The sequence below is a fragment of the Rhea americana genome, unplaced genomic scaffold (genome assembly GCF_003343005.1).
Source record: "Rhea americana isolate MKP2758 unplaced genomic scaffold, rheAme1 scaffold_85, whole genome shotgun sequence".
Classification (NCBI taxonomy): Eukaryota; Metazoa; Chordata; class Aves; order Rheiformes; family Rheidae; genus Rhea; species Rhea americana.
The window spans coordinates 1,836,093-1,854,912 of record NW_028187034.1 but is presented as its reverse complement, the minus strand read 5'-3'; the positions used below and the strand labels follow the sequence as shown (position 1 = coordinate 1,854,912).

At 37.8% G+C, this 18,820-nt stretch overlaps 1 protein-coding gene across 1 annotated transcript; it reads right to left on the bottom strand.

The window, feature by feature from the left end:
* Window positions 1–1,949: 1,949 nt before the first annotated feature.
* Window positions 1,950–13,050, bottom strand: DMC1 (DNA meiotic recombinase 1). Its single transcript, XM_085323539.1, has 13 exons — window positions 12,994–13,050; window positions 12,323–12,367; window positions 9,267–9,413; window positions 8,889–8,971; window positions 8,247–8,299; window positions 7,297–7,338; window positions 6,367–6,439; window positions 5,573–5,664; window positions 4,613–4,686; window positions 4,400–4,514; window positions 3,381–3,441; window positions 2,688–2,804; window positions 1,950–2,019 (listed from the first exon to the last, which is right to left on the bottom strand). Exons 1-13 carry the CDS (start codon window positions 13,048–13,050, stop codon window positions 1,950–1,952), a joined length of 1,029 nt encoding a protein of 342 aa, XP_085179665.1.
* Window positions 13,051–18,820: the final 5,770 nt, after the last annotated feature.

The window sequence follows — 18,820 nt, the reverse complement described above, 5'->3', positions numbered from 1 at the left end:
CCAGTTAGCATTTGACTCCCCCAAAACACCAGAGACTCTCAACTAAATGATAAAACAAGCCGCAAGGCATCTTCATGTTGTAGGCCATGAACTATCTGTTAGGAAGCGGTCAATTTTACACTGAATTGTGCAAGAGAAAGAGCTTACGGTGGCAGCAGTGAAATGGCCTTTCGAAGGGAAAGGTGCTTGTGCTTGGCTTTCTCGCACCTCTGGGCAAGCAGCCAGCCCGCCTGTCCCGGTACACGAGGTTTATCGGGTGGGCGACCTGCATGCGCCAGCCAAACGGAGGCCTCCCCGTGCCAAAGCCACACCATCAGCAGTGCTTTCCAGGTTATCGGATAATCACAAATCAGACAGCAGAAGAGCAAGCGAGTTCCCCCTTCGCTTTCAGAGCCTTGGCATTAACAAATAACTTTGCCCGGAACCAGATACAAATTGTTTACTGCTTTAATTTATTCTTCTTGCATTATAGTATGGCACATGTGAGAAGGCAAAAAGCAAACCTGGTGCTTAATGCATTGAAGAAACTTTTGCCTCCCAAATAGGTGGGAGTGAATCAAGTAACACTATAAGCTCATGCTTACACTCTTGCTAATGGAGAGTAGTAATGACTGCCCAGGGTGGGAAAGACTGGTATCTGCAGTGAATTAGGTGCTACGTTAAATGAAAACCGCTGATCCATTACTGTGTATCTCTGGACAGCTGACCTCCCTAAAACTGCCTTTGTCTCTCTAGACTTCTCTCCGCTGTGAGAAATGGTGTTTTACCTCKGAAAAATTAGCAAATATAAGATATGTTAAGAAAACACTCAGCGAAGGCCAATTCTTTACCTTTATCACAAGTAAATTTGCTGCAGTTAAATCCTGGCTACAGTGTCAGGCTTTTCTTAAACAATATGAAGTGGTGACCAGAAATTATCTTAAATTAATTAGATCATCTGCTTTTATGAGCATGGACAAGTTCTCTGACCAGACCCCCCAAAGTTAGACCCATTTTCTTCAGCATATTTAGACAAGAGGAAAAATGAAACCTTTTCTTAAAGCATTTAACAGTTCATTAAAAAAAAAAAGGCAATGTCATGATCATTGGAGGTAAGGAAAACATTTTTTTCCCCTAGTCTCCCATTTGTCTTTAYTCACAGCTAGTGTCTTTCCCTCAGTGAAAACACTAATGTTAGTCTTTCTCCTCTATGCAGCCACTGCTTCTTTTCCCTTCTGCTTTTTCATTAACAAAACTCATCTCTACTGTTCTCATTGACGTTAGGAGGAGACTGGYAAGGCAATCACACGGTGCTTGTTTTCTTAGGGAACCAGACTATGCGTTAAAATACTGGGTTGCATCCTGTTTATTTTCCTCATGAATGTTCATGGAAATTAATGAGAGTGGAGTCTGAGTTAAAGCACCCAAACAAAAATAATCTAGTCAGGATAAAAATGCCTAATGCCTAAAAATGTGTTTTAAAGCATTTACTGTTCCTCTACTGAGATTCCATCAAGTTCTTGGGCTCTCGCCCTGCCACTGCCTTTTACATCTATATCAGTCACTTAAAACTATGTTTATTCCAGTTCTGTTCCATTTCACACCATTCAATTCTACTTCATAGGCATTCATTTTCAAAGCAACTGAAAAAAAGAGTACAGAAAGCTGATGTGAAAAGACAGCTTTAATTTTCACAAAATATAGGGAAAGGGTTCTTTGAACAATTCACAAGTTTATTTTTTAAATCTTTGCTGAAAGTTCAACTGAAAAACAAAGATCCTAAGATTAACCAAATTCTATCAAGATCAATAAAACTGAACTGTACAGAGCTCATTCCAATGTCCTCCAAAAGTATCTCAAATGATCCCCAAAAGATAAAAATTAAGCCAGAGTTTCAGTGACCTCACACATGTACCTCCATCCTAGCTGCCCATGTTGTTTGCAGCTGTACATTTGCATCATTTTTCTGCCTATTCTTTGGCATCCCCAATCCCGCCAGCAGTTATTGCAAATGTAGCTTCATTTTCAGGCATCTCAGGGCTGCAGAGAGATGAGAAACATGGAACTATTTTTCTCGCATGTTAAATGCTGTTGCAGCATAGTGCCCAAAATGATGTAAGTATGAGAAGCAACGTGGAATACTTTAACACCTTATGGCTGTGTGAAAATTGTAGAAAGTGATCAAGGTCATCAAGATCAGAAAATGTGAAAGGAGGAGGTGCAGAAGCAAAGATTCTGTTTATGTAAACCTTCACTTCCATTTCTTAATTCCTGACCGGGAACGCTGTGTCTCTATCAATACACTAATTCCACTAATACAATTTATAATGACTAGTGTCTGTCACAGCCTGCAAGGTAAACTGATACTCATCTTGTCAGCAAAACTTCATGATTAAACAGCTCTGAATCTTTCCTGCCAAGGGACCCTCAATTTTACCAAACTATTTGATGATCTTCTTTAGGAGGTGAGCATCTGTTAGGATTTATGATGAAAGATTATATAACTTAATATGCTTGATATGTTAAACAGAACTTTAAGTCTGTTAATTGGTTTGTCTTTTCACATTTTCTCTCAACATACCATACAGAAATAGTCAATCTGAAACAATGAATCAGTTGTCAAGTTATTAAATTTCAGTACCATGAGCTTCATCACCTGAACCTTGCTCATAACATAGCTTCCTTCCTGTAAAGAAACAGTGATTTACCTGTCATATATCTTTGCAATACGCAGCTCCCCTCTCCCTTTCCTCAAACTAATCCTGGTAGTTGAAGCATGTGCAAGGATGTGGCCCCCAATGGGCTTCTTTGGATCTGCCTGAAAGCTAAATTAGCAAGAAAATATTGCTGATTCAATGTGCAGATTCCATACGCTAAGATTGTGATTAACTCTCAGACAAGGCATATTAGACTTAGTAGTGAATAATAAATAGGTAAATTAATCAAAAGAGGACTTTTACACACCTGTCTCAAGATAGGATGTTCAAATGCTCAATGCTAACATTATTTTGCTGTCATAAAGTTCAAGAGCCATAAGAAATAAAACCCTTAAACTTTGTTTATAGGCTGCTCCAAAAGAAAATCTGGTGTTTTTTTTTTCCAATAATTTTTATGGTTTGCTTTCTTAGTTCAAATCACAATGAAAAAAGTCATCATGTCAAACAGCTGATGAACATGAAAAAAAATCAGTAAGAAAAGTGAGAGAAACTCACAAGTGTCATTTATGAATGATAAATATCCAGAAGGACCAAGGACATTCTAGTCTGAAACAGTTTAAAAATGAGGAAAGTACCTTTATATCTGTGCCTCTCGCTCCATACAATCTAATTTCCCATCTCTGTTAAATATGTAAAACACAAGAGAGGAAATTTTAAAAGAAAGCGAGAGAAAAAGTATCTTACGTCATAGTTGCTCCTGGATCGGCAGTCATCTGATTGGTCACAAACACAGCCACGTTATATTCTGCAATAGAAAACAACATCAGGAAAGAAGAATTTATCAAATTATAATTTAAACATATTCTCACACGCATGGTAAAAGCAAGGTTGCTGCTGAAGCACTTCAAATGAAACAGAAGCAAGTATTTTTTTGTCTCTGATGGCAGGAGTTAATCAAGGGAGGGCCTAACTTTACTCCTGTTTGACTTCAGCTGTAGTGCTTATGAGTCTACACCAACCTGTCTTCTCATTTGGGAATTCTCTTAAAAGTATTTCTAGGAAGATTCTAAATATTGATTAATTTTCAAGAGTTCTTAGCCTGTGACCTTGAAATAATTTGCTTTTTTCATCAGTTTGATGTTTTTTATTTCTTTTTGGTAACCAATTGAAGTGTAAAGCGTGGAGAGATTTTGTAGTGGGAACACCTGCAGATTTGGCGAGGAGTCAGTGATTGGCAAAGTACATGATAGCACGCCCAGCGTGTTAGACTACACATTGACCAAGTTCCCACTGGAACCAAGCATCCATATTCTGTTTTGTCTACAATGTCTAGCTGCTTCCCAGGCAGTAGTTTCTCACGGTTAGCACAGCTGAGATAAGGAAATAGTTCTAGTAGCTTTAAGGGGCCCTTATGAACCACAGGATGGGGAGAATCCTGCCTGTGTATCTGACCTGTGTGTCTGAACTGTGCCTGTAGCAGCCAGAAATATTGTTTCCATTGGCCCCTCCTCACAGTTGTTGGGTCTCCCTGACCAGCTTGTAGTGTAAGTCTTTTATTAAATCTATCCTGTTTAACCTCTCACAAACTTTGAGTGTCTCTCCGCCAGCATCCAACCCTCTATTGCCCACCTTGCGGTCACAGATTCCTAGGTCAATGCCTGATTGATAATACACTGAGGCTACTAGGTCGTTATGCTGGGCTATCAGCAACTGTTGTTTCAGTAACTCCTGTTCATGTTTTTCATATTTTACATTTCCCCTACCTTCTGATATTTTCTGGAGCCTTGACAGCATCTGTGCAAGTTTCTGTTGCCGTTCAGCCAACTCTCCACGACCACTAAAATCCACACGGAAGAGTGCCATAATGGAGTCTATGATCTGCATTGTAATTATGCTAGATAAATATAGTGGAAGAAAATAGGAAAACCTATTCTGAAAGCAGTAAGAAACAAAAGAAAAGTATTGAAGTCTTGTACCAATAGCTTGAAGATACCAGCTTCCTCATGGAACTTGGCTGCTACATAGTCAAGCAACTCCATCTGATGTTCACCTGGTGGGAAGTACAGTTGTCAAATTAAATTAGGATCAGAAAGAAAAGCTATGAAGCAACAAAAGCCAGATTTCCACTCTATACTATAAAATTCTGCTTTAAATGTCTACACTGCTTATTGTTTTACTGCTAACAGTTTTAAAACGAATGTCTGACTAATGAACTGCCTCTATGATACCCAGTGCTGCCTACCAGTTACCCTTTACCTAACTAGCAAAACTTCTCCATGAAAAGTTGCACAAAATATGCGTGAAGACAACTTTTGGTTATGTGTAGAAAACTGAAAATCAATATAAACATTTGAATTCCATGTCAAATTAAATAACAGAGAACACTATTACTCACAGTATTCTTGTTCATATTGTATTCAGAAAGTAAAAGCTCTGTTAAGTTTCCTTCAAGTTTTAATGCAATGTCTTATCACAAAGTGCATGAAGCCTTCTCTAAAGTTTTGTTCAGAAAATCATAGAGAATTTCTCAACAGCRTTAATAGAATTGGCTTATATTCAGGCACTCCTGATTACATAAATATTCAGACATTCATGATTACATAATTGATGTTCTGTTACTTCCAAGGAGCAACAGATACTAAGGTGGTACTCTGACACCTATCACATACTGTCAGAGTTCACTTAATGTTGTTGCAAACTGCAAAACTTTATTGTTTATGTAGTGCAACTGAGCTGGAATACTTACACTGAGCAAGTGTGCTACAGTACAACTCCAGAAATAGAAAATGGAAGCAAGGTTATAATTCCTTTTGTTAGCAACAAAATATTCTTTATGATTTTCGGTGGGAAATTGCAGTAAATAATTAGAGAACCATTAAAACAGGAGTCTTAGAGAAAAAATGTGGATATTCTACCAGTTGCAATTATGGTCTTACTGGTATATGCACGTGCATACAGCACATTGTCAAGTACTGCATCATGGTCAACGCTGAAGCGATCAGCAATGTCACGAAGACGGTCCGGTCGGCTGACATTAGTCATCGTTAAGGATTTCTCTTTGTACAAACCGTTATCTGAAAATAATAAACCCCATTCCAAAATAGAATCATGCGGGGGGGGGGGGAATGAATATTTATTTTGATCTTAGAGAAGACATTGGCTTTTCTCTTCACACTGTCCCACATACCCTAAAGACAGTTTAGGGCTCATGATGATAATTATTTGGGGTTTTAGGGTCTTTTTTTGACATACAGATTTTTGTGCTCTAGGAACTTAGCAGCGAGCAAGAACTATTTATACACAGTCTACCAGAGATATAAAGTGTTAAAAATAGTGTTTAGTGCTTAGATGAATTGCTTTTGAAGTAAATAGAATGGCTTCTATCACACTCTGTCACAAAGAAGGTGTATTAGCTCTCCAGAAAAACAGTTAAAATAGAATCTGTATCCTAACCCAAACTAATTCAGGTTAGATTGCATGAAATGACAGAAAAAAAACACTGCCTTCTGGCCACTTCACACTGTGCTGTCCAGGCTTTCGGTGTTGGTCATTTATGATAAGAGTAAACCTAATGATTTTTCCTCATATGTAATGAAGTAGATTAGGTACTATTCCATAATATTTCACATGTATGGAGCTATCTAGAACCTTCTATTTGGTTATACTTATAACAAAATGAACGGTCTTTCCAGTTCATCATAGCTGTAGCTTTCAACAGTCTCAAAGATACAAAGTGTTTTCGGTATCAATGAAGATAATCTTCCCACCTGTGTAGCCATCTGGTCCTGGAAGCTGAGCTGTCACTAGAGTGAATTATACAAGATCAGAAAGAAAAAAAAAAAAAAAAGGAAAAATGTTTTCTTGCTCTATTATTATTTTAAATAAAACACAATGACTGCTTATCCATAACAAGAGTGCAAAGAACCACTAGTTTGTATTCAACATGGAAGAGTAAGTTTTACTGCCAGCTTAAGGATAAAGTTGAGCCACTTTTTCTCTATTGGACTAAATGGAAGAAGCCCCATTTTTCCAGAAGGGTCCATAATACCCATTATAATATTTATTTTATTTAAGTGAATGTTTGTCTAACCAGTATCTAGTAGCTATATTTCAACAGCATTAGTAGTTACATTAGTTATTATTTACTATTATTTATATGTAGTGAGATAGCACTGAGGCATCGAAGTCCTGAATTGCTGCGCACTCTGCAGACATGGTAACTGCCAAAGTCTTTGTTTATACAGTTCATGTTGACTAGCAGTATGCTATGCCCTTTCAGAATGTCATATTCAGCAAAGCCTGTTGAAACCAGGAAATTAAAATAGTTGCTGAGAAAGAACCTTCCTTTTGCCCTTTTTAAGCAATGTTCCTATCTACGCAGAATGCATATTTTGCTCTGTTTTTTTATAGTATTGCACTGTTTTCTGTAAGACAATCTGTTGCCTTCTCTCTATGGCAAAACTTGTGTTGATGTGGGCAGTACTCAAAGGAAACCATTCATAAGAGTTCTGTACTCAAATGCAATTAATGAAGACAGGAGTCAGCAAGGTCTTTTTGAATGAATTTCTAGAGATTCTAAAGGATTCTGACTTGTCTCTATCTGTGTTGAATCCTGATACTGTTGCAAAAGAAATTCTCAGTATTAAGATAGTACACCTACCACAAAGAGTGTGAGATAGCTGAGTTTTTCCTGTCCTGAACTCTATTAAATAAATAAAAAAAAGGTTATTTTTTTCTGAGTTTGCCAAATTCATGCATTATTGCAATAAGAAAACATTCTTTGTTATGAAATTCTTGTGCATCACTGTCTTTTGTATCTTTAACCTCAATTAATAGGTCATATTATATACAGTAGAAATATCTTCCATGAAGAGCAAAATCTGAAATGCCTTAAATTAAAATATATCATGCTTGATTGCTGAGTTCATTTCCACTTTTCTACGTGGAAGTTAATAACACAAGGCATCCATGGTAAAGCTGTTAATGAGGGAGCAGAAAAGGGGAATGGTTAATTCCACTAACCAGACTCAGTTTCATTTTTTGCAAAACGATCAAGAGGCTTATGATGATTAATGTCATTTTATCAAATCATTTGACTCTCTAGTATATTTTTTCAAAAGCAAAGATTACTGTATTTCACAAACTCTTATTACCATTGTTGAAATATTAACTACCAACTGATCAAATTTACTATAATTATAGATTAGGTGTGGCTTCTTAATCTTACATGAAATTCAATGCATCCTAAGTGTGCATAAACAGAATATCTTTTGTGGCAGATTCCTTATTGGGAAGGAACAGATAATGTATTGGGGAAATCCTTTGTATACAATACTGTTAATAAAAGTATTAATAATGGTATGATGAATTGAATCAGCATGGCCCCATGTCTAATGATTACTTAGCTTAAACTTAATCTGCAAACAAATCAAGAAAAAAAAAGAGAAAACACTAAAAGTGGATTCTTTCTTCTTGCACCCATGTGGGTACTTATCTGTTATGACTACAGTGAGGTAATTTGATAGCAGAAATCCAGCTTGATTTAAAATCTAAGCTATGTTGCAGTTCTCTATCTGCTCGATAAAATTCATTAAATGAGTTTCTTCCTACCTCCAAAGGCCTCAGTGATTGCCATGCTTTCGATTCCACCACCCAGCAGTTTACTGGAGAAAGAGAGAGAATTATATTTAAACACACAAAATCACAAGAGGAAGGTAAAAAAGAGAAATTTTTGCTACTGTAAGATAAGTTATTTCTGTTCTAAAGTCCCTCACTTGATGCATTAAGTACAGGACACTAAATAATCACTGATATACAAAGAATTAACTCTGTCTCACCTTTCAAGTCTGTGTTCAAGAGAAAAGCTATATAAATTATTACTGGAAAGAAACGAGAAAAAATATCTTTGGAAAGATAAAATTCCATAAAATCATCTCAGAAGAGCTTTTGAGTTACCATTTTGACCTCCGTCCTAGAGATTGTTTCCACTGGGTGAAAAAATGATGATACAGTCAGAATATTTGGAGACAAACTTTATTTATTTACAATCACTGTATAAATTCCTCAGAAACTCTGATTTTGTTGCTTAGTCATGCAGGCAACTTTGAGCCAGCACTAGCCCCAAATACAAGGTTTTATAACCTACATGTCCTAGATGAATGTTTGCCATTTTGTGTCTCATTAGCAACAATAACTTGGATGATTTAAGTAGATGCTATGATCTAAGTATGATCTAAGTAGAGCTAAACTTACTCAAATTCCTGGCTGCCAGTAGTAATATGAAATACCATCTTCCGTTTTTCACTATACTCAAAAGCAGTCAGGAAGCCTGGTTCCTAGAAAACCAAAGAGAACATGAGAGGTTTATTTTGTTTAGCTTTAGGTAGTATGATATTCCACCGAAGCATCCTCTCTCCACCCTAGTCTCATTTACACAGGTTGGATATGAAAAGCATCAGAGTATTTGTGTAGTTGTTGTAGAGTATAAAATACAGTAACAAGCAGTAACAAGCAGAATCATTTTCAGAATTATCTTGATAATGCAGAGAAAAATGCTTTTAAGAGAAATGTTGGATAGCATTCTGGAGAGGGCAGCCAACATTAAAACTACTAGGAAAGTAATTTGCTTACAATAAGCTTGTTTGCTGCTTCTTTAATTTTGTCCACTTTGGCTTCTGAAAGCCCTTTCACATTGCACAGTGCCCGTCTTGTTGTCATCTGGATTCCTTTGATAGTGCAGATCCCCACTGATTTCAATTTTTTAATATCAGCTACATTCTGTGAAGAAAGTCCCCTTCTATGAGTACTCAAGAAAGTTAACATACAGAAAGCAAAGTCAGTTTTTGAAACATACTATACTCTACATTCATATGCATGTGTATTTTCACTAAGAAAGAAACAGATTTACATTGAACTCTGTGATCTAGTTTAATAGAAGACAATAACACCCAAATAAAGGAAAAATTTGAGTAACATTGGTGTGGGGGATGATGGTGCAGAGACATCCTGATGTTTTTGTGAGAAAGGCTTCTTGGGTCCAGTTGTGCTTACCTGTCTCTGTTCTGTGCATCTTTTTAGATACAAACTGGTAGTAAAGAAGTAAAACAGATTATTTCAAAGTGTGGAGCCTGACCTAATAAAGCCTATCAAACTCAAGCTGCCCTTGGTACCATAGCACAGATAATCTGTAAACCAGATAATCTGATCAGGGATAGCTGGAAGCTGACTCTCACAAATTGTTGGCAGCTGACCCATGGATCATTCGAAGCCGACTCTAACCACTATGTTGTTTCTGAATGTTCTCAGTAAGTCCAATTTAAAATACATATAACCTGCCAGATCCAATGTACGYTTTGAGATGGAATAAATTTACCAGTATTTTTAATGTATTGGGTACACCATGACTTCAGTCAGAGCCATAGTGACATATTTTGCTGAGAACCTTCCTTTTTATGATTCTGACATTACTGGCAACTTAAAGGCAAAATAGATTACTCACAAGAAAACATACTGTGCACAACTTTTGGGATAATACTTCAACTTACCATCTCCAGCCAAGTTCTTTCTTAAAAAAAAAAAGCTTGGTGTATCATCTATTTATCTAGAGTGTGTGGGTGCATAGGACATAAGAGTGGAGCGGGACTATGGGATAAATTAATCACATTCACTAGTAAGTTTATTTCTCATCTTGTGATTTTTTTTTTGATTATTTTGAATAAGGATGGGTAATGCAAAATCAGTCATGAATAAAAATAACTTCTACCCCAAAGGATATAATGACCAGTAATATAAAAAGCATTGAGCTTGTTGTTCATAATGTTTTTCCATTAAGATAATAGACTCCTGCTGCAAAGGTCATTTTTCTATACCACAACTTTAAAAGTATTACCCATTTTTGTTTCTTTGCTGGCTTTTTCTTTCTGATCACACCAAACTAAAGACTGTTCCACATTACAGTTCCCTGAGTGGTAGATGCAGGCATAGAAGTTCTTGCTTTTTCCCACACACATACAGCTTTCACCAAGAGCTAATTTACCTACAAAGATGCTAGGATTTACCACTTCTTAGACTGTAGTCTAATACTATCAAGTGTTCAGCAATAGTGCTGAAAATACTGGCATACATCCCTCCCTTACACCTGCTGCTTGTCCTGATCCTCTAACTTATTGTGTCACAACTCTGTCCGAGTTGTATGTTTCTGAAGTGGAAAAGAGCAGATCCAGAATTTAAAAACAAAAAAACATAAAACATTTTTTTGTTATGATACATTTTGAATGAGCTGATTCACTAATCCAGTTTACAGGGTGGCCACAAAAGCAGATGTAACAGAAGAGGAGACAGCGTGCCATAGGGGTGGGAACACTCAGCAAAGGCTGTGGTGTTATAGCACCTTAATTCCTACCAAACACTTCTGGACATCAGACCATTGCCTTGGTTGTGCTAATCTGGCTCTGTTTGTGGTCACACTGTCAGATCTATTAAATAGAAAAAAAAATCTAAAATCACAAAACTATTTCCTTAAGCAAGTTAATTTACTAGCTAATCATATAGTCACATACAGTTTCATGGGCACAGCTGAGTACAATTTCCAAAAGGATGTAGAAATGATCGGTTGGAAGGAAGGAAAAAAGAAAAAAGAAGCAGGAAACTTTTAAACCAGGATCTGTCTCAAAAAAMCGCGATATGAAACAGCCAAAGTTTGTCCTGCTTTTCAAGACCTGTCATGCGTTAGTGTCAATCTCTACATACCATTCAATATGTCTGTACATACTTATTCAATACTGACAGGCTCGTGCTATCACCTTTCAACTCTTGAGATTGCTTGTTAAATTTTTAAACAAGCTTTTGTGTAGTTTTACTATGTTGTGCCATGATTGGAGCTCCCTACCTCATTATCCTTCTTCAAAGCCTTCTTTAAAACTCACCATCAACAAGTTGCCAATAAAAAGTTGTCAACAATTAGACTGCTGACATGTTGAGTCCAGCAACTGTCATGCTGACTAATGCTGTCTCATTGTGTGTGTCCTCCTTCATGTATCCATCTGTAGTCATTTGCTGAAGAGTTAAATTTTAGATTATTTGAGGCGAAGCCAGCTTTCTTATTCTGCGTTTGTGTAACACTGAACATAATAGGGTTGCGCCAGAGTCCTGGATAAGTATATAGTAATAATAATTCCAATAAATAGGTGATATTTATATGATAATAATGATGATGGTGATAAAGATTATAGGAAACTGTATCTAATGAAGAAGAAAACTAACCGCCTATTTTTCTAGCTACTGATACTTTTTTCACTCCCACTCTACCCTCTTCTTCACCAGTATTCTGAAAAGAGTATAGTGGCAAATGTCACAGTATAATTTCACAGGCATCAAAAATGCAGGAGATTGGCAGGAGCAGGAAATAATCTATCATGCAGTTTTCAAATAAACTGGCATTTGGTTTTTCAAGAACTGTTGGGTGCTAAATACTTTGAGTATCTTGCCATTTTATTTAGGAAATTGATGGGAGTAAGATCATCCGAAACACGTCCTTTCATCAAAGACAGTCTGTCCTCAGATGATGCTTATTTAGAATTTATTATGAGGGAATTTCAATTATTTTTACCAACATACTTTTTTAGAAATAACCTTAAAATAGCCTTGCATGGACAATTCTGTGTGGTAAAGGCATTGCTTATACTTACAATTCCATGCTTTTGTAGCAAATCAATATCCTGAAAAAAGGATTCCTAAAAAAAATAAAACGCAAGAAAGAAAAACACATTTTGCTTTTTCTTATTTCTTCTATTTTACTATGTGCCCTTTTTAAATTCTTAAACCTTGAAATGATTTTTCCCTAATAATACATAGTCTATTGAACTACTAAAATAAGCAAAGCCAGCATAAGCCAAGAAGGCCTACACATTTCCTATCACCTTCTTTATAAAATATATCTTCATCACCAAGCAATCCTCTACTATGCTAATAAAATCTGTGTTATGAGCATCTTCTTGATTCTTTCCTCCACAGTTTCTCAGCCTTTTCAGGAAGCATAAAATTAACTAATAGTTAAAACTGATAGTCTCCTTGCATTTAACATAAAAGTGTAAAGTATTAAGCAGTAATGATAATCCAGGAAAAGCTGCACATAGTTTTTGAGAGGTTAATGAAAAGTACTTTAACTTGAAGACCAAGACCATATATAGGAACAAGGAGCACAGAAGTTTCTTTGTATGGGACTGTAACAAAATTTTGAATGCATTGAACTCCCTGATGATCTTTGGGGACCTCCTGCCTCTCTGTGATTTCATAACACTATAAAAATATCTTTGGATAACATTTGCTGCACATATTTTTCAGTGAACCATAAATATACCTCATCATCTTGGTATCCTGCTTCTTCTTGGACTACTTGATCCTCTAAGGCCTTCATCATGAAAGAGCAGGCAATAAAGTATTGATCAGTACTGAGAAATGCAAACAAAGACAGTGTTGGGGTGGCAATACGTGTCTAAATGAATGTACTTTTAGAAAAGTCTTTCAACCTTCTCTATGCCATCACATACAGATTTAAGCTCAGATCCTATTTCCAGCTTTTMATTATCTGACCTACCAGAATGAAAGGAGGAAATCCATTGTGTTACTCTCAGGTGAACCAATTTGGCTAGAAAGAGCTTAACAGGTATTAAGAAAAGAGATCTCCTTCCATTGTGAGAATCTTGCATCCAAGTATGAGTCTGGAGGTAGGAACACTTTCAATGATTTCTCATTAGTGGAATTTATTCTGGTAAGAAAGTTAAAGGCAGATGTGTTTTTATAACGAAAGTAGAGTTGCAGACAGAATGGGAAATAGGCTATACAACAGCTCAGCTTCCCCCTCTTTCTGTGACACAAAGTCCACAAAACAGTGCTATTGACAAGACTACGACTGCTTAGTCATGTATCTTGAGAGTAGACTATAAAGCTCTATTTGTTTTCCAATACTTTGCTGGTATTCACAATACTTAATAGATACTGCAGATATGCAAGTAACGCCTATGATAATGAAAAGAATAAATGAAGGACAATAAAAATCTGGGGATTTTATTATGCAAAAATACACAGGCAGAGAACTTCATCTTTTTTTCATGGTTAACTTGCCGTGTCAGTATGCGAATACAGCTTCACTGCCCTCTCTATGTTGCTGTCTATAAGCAAGGCCTARAACCAGAATAGGTGCTTATGCTGGCATGGCCAACTAAAAAGCAAATTATCACTTCCTTAGATTTTACCAATGCAAGAAAAAATAACACTAAGTAATTTCTTATAAATATAATTTTACTACCTRCTATATCAATTTTATGATTTTGTAAACTGATTGCTTCAGTCTCAACTGTGAGCTTGCATTCACTCTTCTAGCTATGGCTTACCAGAAGTTTCATAAATTAGCTCATCTAGATTTATGTATATGTTTGCTTGTTCATCCTTGTTAATAAAAATCCGTGAAAACTATGTAAGACTGGTTTATTTTGAAAATACAAGATGGGTTACGTCTTACAGAGGACATGGATAATTTAGAATAAATATTTGCAAATAGCTTTTCTCAGCTTTCAAATGGATGCTTAAGGCTGGCATAACTTGCTTGTAAGAATATTGTATATACAGAAGAGGGGAAAACAGAGAGAATGTTGTAATTTTAAAATAAGCTTATTTGGTTTCTGCAGTGAAAATAGAATGGGGTCCCTCCTTTTAGTACTTCATGAAAATATTCCTATAAAATTATTTGTTTCTGATAGCGTCAGGATTTATTTCTTCCTTTTTAGAACCTTGACAATTAGGAAATGAGAAATCATGCCTTCATCCCATGCCTTGTATCAATGGGAAAAATAACTGTTTTAAAATATTAATGAACATAAAACATATTTGCTGATGTGATTTTAACAACCTCTTAGCTTCAGACACTCAAGGGAGAAAAGCAAGTAATATAAAAAGGATTACAATTATCTATCTTACAATTCCCTTCTACATTTAAAAACCTTCCTGAAATGCACATAATCCTGCACTCCGAGCACAGCTAAACAGGTCACGGGACTATTCTCCCACTCCCCATCCTTAGGCAATTGGCATCTCACAGCAGAAAAACTAGACGGATTCAGACCTGTGCCTTCCCGCTGGCTAGGGGGGAAGAAGGAGAAATTATACCACACCCCGTTAAAAGCTTTAGGGATGAAGAAAATCCTCATGTTTTAGGGGAGAATCTTCGTGTTAYCAGTGACTCAACACACTGAAGATCTAGATGACTCCAAGCATCACTGACTGCAATGAGCCAGGCAAGAAGATGAAAATCTGAGACAACAGAGCAAGCACGTAAGTGTGGATCCTTACGAAGAAGCACAAATACAGCTCCAATCACCTCAGTTGCCCTAACTCTGCTGTTACCGCCCCAGGAGCTATCCATTACGAGCAAGACCTGCTCGCTGCGCTCCTTTGGGCAGATCCACACTGTCGGCGGGACTTGGCCGGAACACAATCTTGGAGCTAATAAACTGCTTTTGAACTGACAAAACTTTGCTGCTGACTTCACTGGAGGCGAGTTTGGGCCTCTTGTGCTATAGTTGGAACAGTGATCTGTTCCCTCCTCCTCCTGACCTCCCCTGAGGTGTGTTGTGTTGGAATTTCACATTTATTGATTCAGAGGAAAATAAATGATTAATCATATATCAACACATTATTTGGCTTTTCCTTGCCAGCTGCCTCTTCATGGGATGTAAATTTACRTTCCAAAAAGGATCAGACACCACAGAATCTCGCTACCCTGTGGAGCACCAAAATTCCTGCCAAAATCACACGAACAATGAAAGCACGGCTCATCGACAGGCSCCTCTGACAGAGCAAGGCAGCGAGCGATCACACTACCCCGGCGTGTAGGGATCCGAGCTCCCGAAACCAGTTCAGGCTGACGGAGCCTCTCCGCCTCCTCCTCCGGGAACCAACCAGGCGCCTTTCCCGCCGGAGCGCAGGGCGGCGCGAGGCGGGGAGGGCGCTCCCGCCAAAACGAGCTGGCCGTTAACTGACGGCGCGCGCTGCAACGCCCGCGCGCTCGGCGCCGCGGTGCGGGCGCRCGCACCGCCGTCTCTTCCGCCCCCTCAACGGTCCCTGCTGGCGGGCGGGCTGCTCGCGTCTTACCCCGCGGTGCGGGGGGCCGGGACTCGCCGCCGCGGCTCTGCCCGCCGCAGGGAGGGGAGAAGAAGGGTTCTGGCAGTGCCCAGGCGGTGCAAGTTTGCGCTATGGCCCTTTATTCGCTCGCAGGCACGGCCCGGAGGCAGCGCTCGGAGGGCTGTTCCGCGCCTGGCAGCGCCCTGAGGAGGTGGTGCCAAGCCGAGACAGCGCGTTTTCCCGCTTCAGCGGTAAGACGGGCCCTGTTGTCCATCCTGAATTAGGGCTCTTGTGCTCTCCTTCCTTTCCGTGCACATCCACCCGTGCTCTTTCCTTCTTCCTGCTCTGGTGAAAGAGWGACAAAAACCATGGGTTACTTTCAACAAAGGTTGCACCGACGGCCTATCATAATGCTGCTCAGGAATAAAGCTGGTGTTACTTTTGGGGGATGGAAGATGCAAGCAGATGGCACAGCGAGGTTTGTCCTGGCAAAGGTCTGCACTGGCAGCCTCACTGGAACCCAAGGGCTGCATCTATAGTGATTGACATAAATCCATATATYCCCTGATACCTATATTTAATGATGAATTATGTTAGATGTTTGTCTTTAATCATTTTACCTTCTAAAATTTATCAACTATTATATTTACCGTCTGTAAGTTATGCTGCATTATTCTTATTTTACAGTTGGAGAAGAATTAATTAAAAATCTGGAGTGGCTTTGGTTTGCAGGCATTCAGTTTAACACAGTTCACTTTTGTTTTTTCTAGGGTAGTATATACACATCTTTCTAAATAAGAAACAAGATATTTTCAGATTGGACAGCCAAAAGCTGTCAGATAACATCCATTCCTGAAAGCTAGGAGAGAAATGACTTGCCTAAAGTCACAGGAGAAAAAAGATTAGACTGAGTTATTGACATAACTTAATCTGACATTTTAAAAGGATAGAAAAAGTGCATTTTAGAATATAAAAACTTTTATGGGTCTGTAGTCTCATCCTCTTGGATGTAATATTTGAAAAGAAATTCATCTGTTTTAGTTCASCTTTGGTAACAGAGTTGATACATAACTGTATGGAAACATGTTAATGTTGAAAACAGTATGTTCTTATGATCACAAGAACTGGCTGTATGCCAGCATTGTGAGCCTTGTTTATGGTGCACTTTCAAATGATAGACGTGATTGGAGCAAAATCTCAGTGTGTTTCAAGGTACTTTTGAAAAATCCTCCATGTTCTGCCCTTGGGAATTAACAATGTATGTAGGTATCTTAGTACTTGCTAAATCAGGAAGCAAACAAAAACCCCACAACCCCTAAACATAATCAGCACACAATAAAGCTATTTATGTAAGTACTTAAATACTAGTGGTGACTTTGGGTATACTTTGTCTATATAGAGGAACTAGCTTTTGAAAACTACATTATTCTGTAAGACCTATTCCAGAAGCACTTAGGTAGACACTCTCTTAAACTAAATATGAATTCCTTCACAAAGTATGCTTTTATTCCAGAACAGAGTGCATATGCAGAGAGCTTTCTGGTATAGCTTTACTGTTCTGCAACAGCTAATAACTATGTAAGCAATCCTCCCATCTATTATTCTTCTGGTTCGTAAAATAGTTCTTAGAGAGTCAATGAATACATAGAATTTGAAGATAATGTTCTACCTCAGAGTGTTATTTTGAACAGTAAGTTACACTCTGCATCTTCAGAATGTTGTGTGATCATTAATTAATCATTAAGCTTTCAACAGATACTATGTAACAAGTCCATATACTAAATCATTATGCAATGGCTAAAAGTGTCGAGGCTTCCCTGATTTATTCCTTCCCTCTCAAAGGTTCTGCTGCTGATCATTGTACTTCTAGCTGCCAGTGGAGGTGTTGGCTATGAGATACATCACTGTGAGCTGCATTTCCTTTCATTTGAGACCAGCTCAATTCAGGYAAAACCCAATGCAAACCCTTACTATACAAATATTAAGTATCCAGCTGATGTTTTCATTCTCAGAAGCCATTTTAATTCATTCTTACAGTAGAGAAATCATGATTGGGGGGGGATTCAGGTTAATGTGGATCAAAGTGACTAGAATAAAATATATAAACTTATTTCTTTGAACTTTCACATTGGCACTTTGCCTGTTCCTAATCAGGACAAAAATCTGATGGTTGGCCATCAGAAGATTAAGCCTGAGATATGAGTAYACATTTATGTCTGAACTACTGGAGATACTATGCTTTCTGGTTTCCATAGGATAACATTTCACCTAAAGTTGGTTCCAGGCAAAAATATTTTTCTGACACACCTGAAATCTTCTCAGAATTGCAGAATACTATTGGGTGAAGATGCAGCAATTGTTTCAGATTCTTCTGCTCTCTGTTTTCTTGCAGTAATTGCTTTTTTTTCCTGTAAAGTTGAAAACACATGATGGGAAGAGAAAGAAGGGAAGAGAGAAAAAAAGAATATTAAATAGTTCAAAGGCAATCCAAATATTAACAAGGACAAAACTTTTTTTACATCTCCTAAAGCAATCAAAGATACAATAACAGCCTTGCGCTGCTTTGGAAGTTATGTTAGCTAATGTATCCCCAAATTACCTAGATCCTCAAATCTTGATAGCCTTGTATTTAATGTCTCACTTTAGCTACTCCTGCAGTGACCTCATCAAAACGAACCACTTCCAAAGCAAAATCTGCTGAAAACATTTCCTTGAGGGAGTACTAGGCTGATTCGATCTAAGTCTGTCTCAGGGAAAGGCCATATTGCTTTAATATACCCCAAGGAATTTATATTGTGTCTAACTAACTGCATATATTACATCTCTCTTTCTCCATGTCTGAAAGTTCTTCTAAATACTAACAAGTTATATACCTCTAGCAAAAGAAAAAGGATAGCAGAATTGAATTCACATTATCAGAACACAGTAGGATGAGACCATATAGTCTTTTTGTACCTAAGGAATTCTTGCTTCTCTTTCTGCTGCCTCTGGTCAAAAGCCTTAATTTCTCTGCAGTGTCTGTGGTATACTTCTTTGAATGCAGCATCCATTGTGTGAATGTGCCTGAA

What these genes read in the sequence shown, in the direction of transcription:
- DMC1 (XM_085323539.1), bottom strand. Translation starts at nt 13,050, where the DNA reads ATGAAGGCCTTAGAGGATCAAGTAGTCCAAGAAGAAGCAGGATACCAA. An exon ending in CAGGATACCAAGATGATGAG is followed by an intron (nt 12,368 to 12,993) that starts GTATATTTATGG and finishes TATTTTTTTTAG; the next exon opens with GAATCCTTTTTTCAGGATAT. An exon ending in ATTGATACCGAAAACACTTT is followed by an intron (nt 5,665 to 6,366) that starts GTATCTTTGAGA and finishes GACTAATGTCAG; the next exon opens with CCGACCGGACCGTCTTCGTG.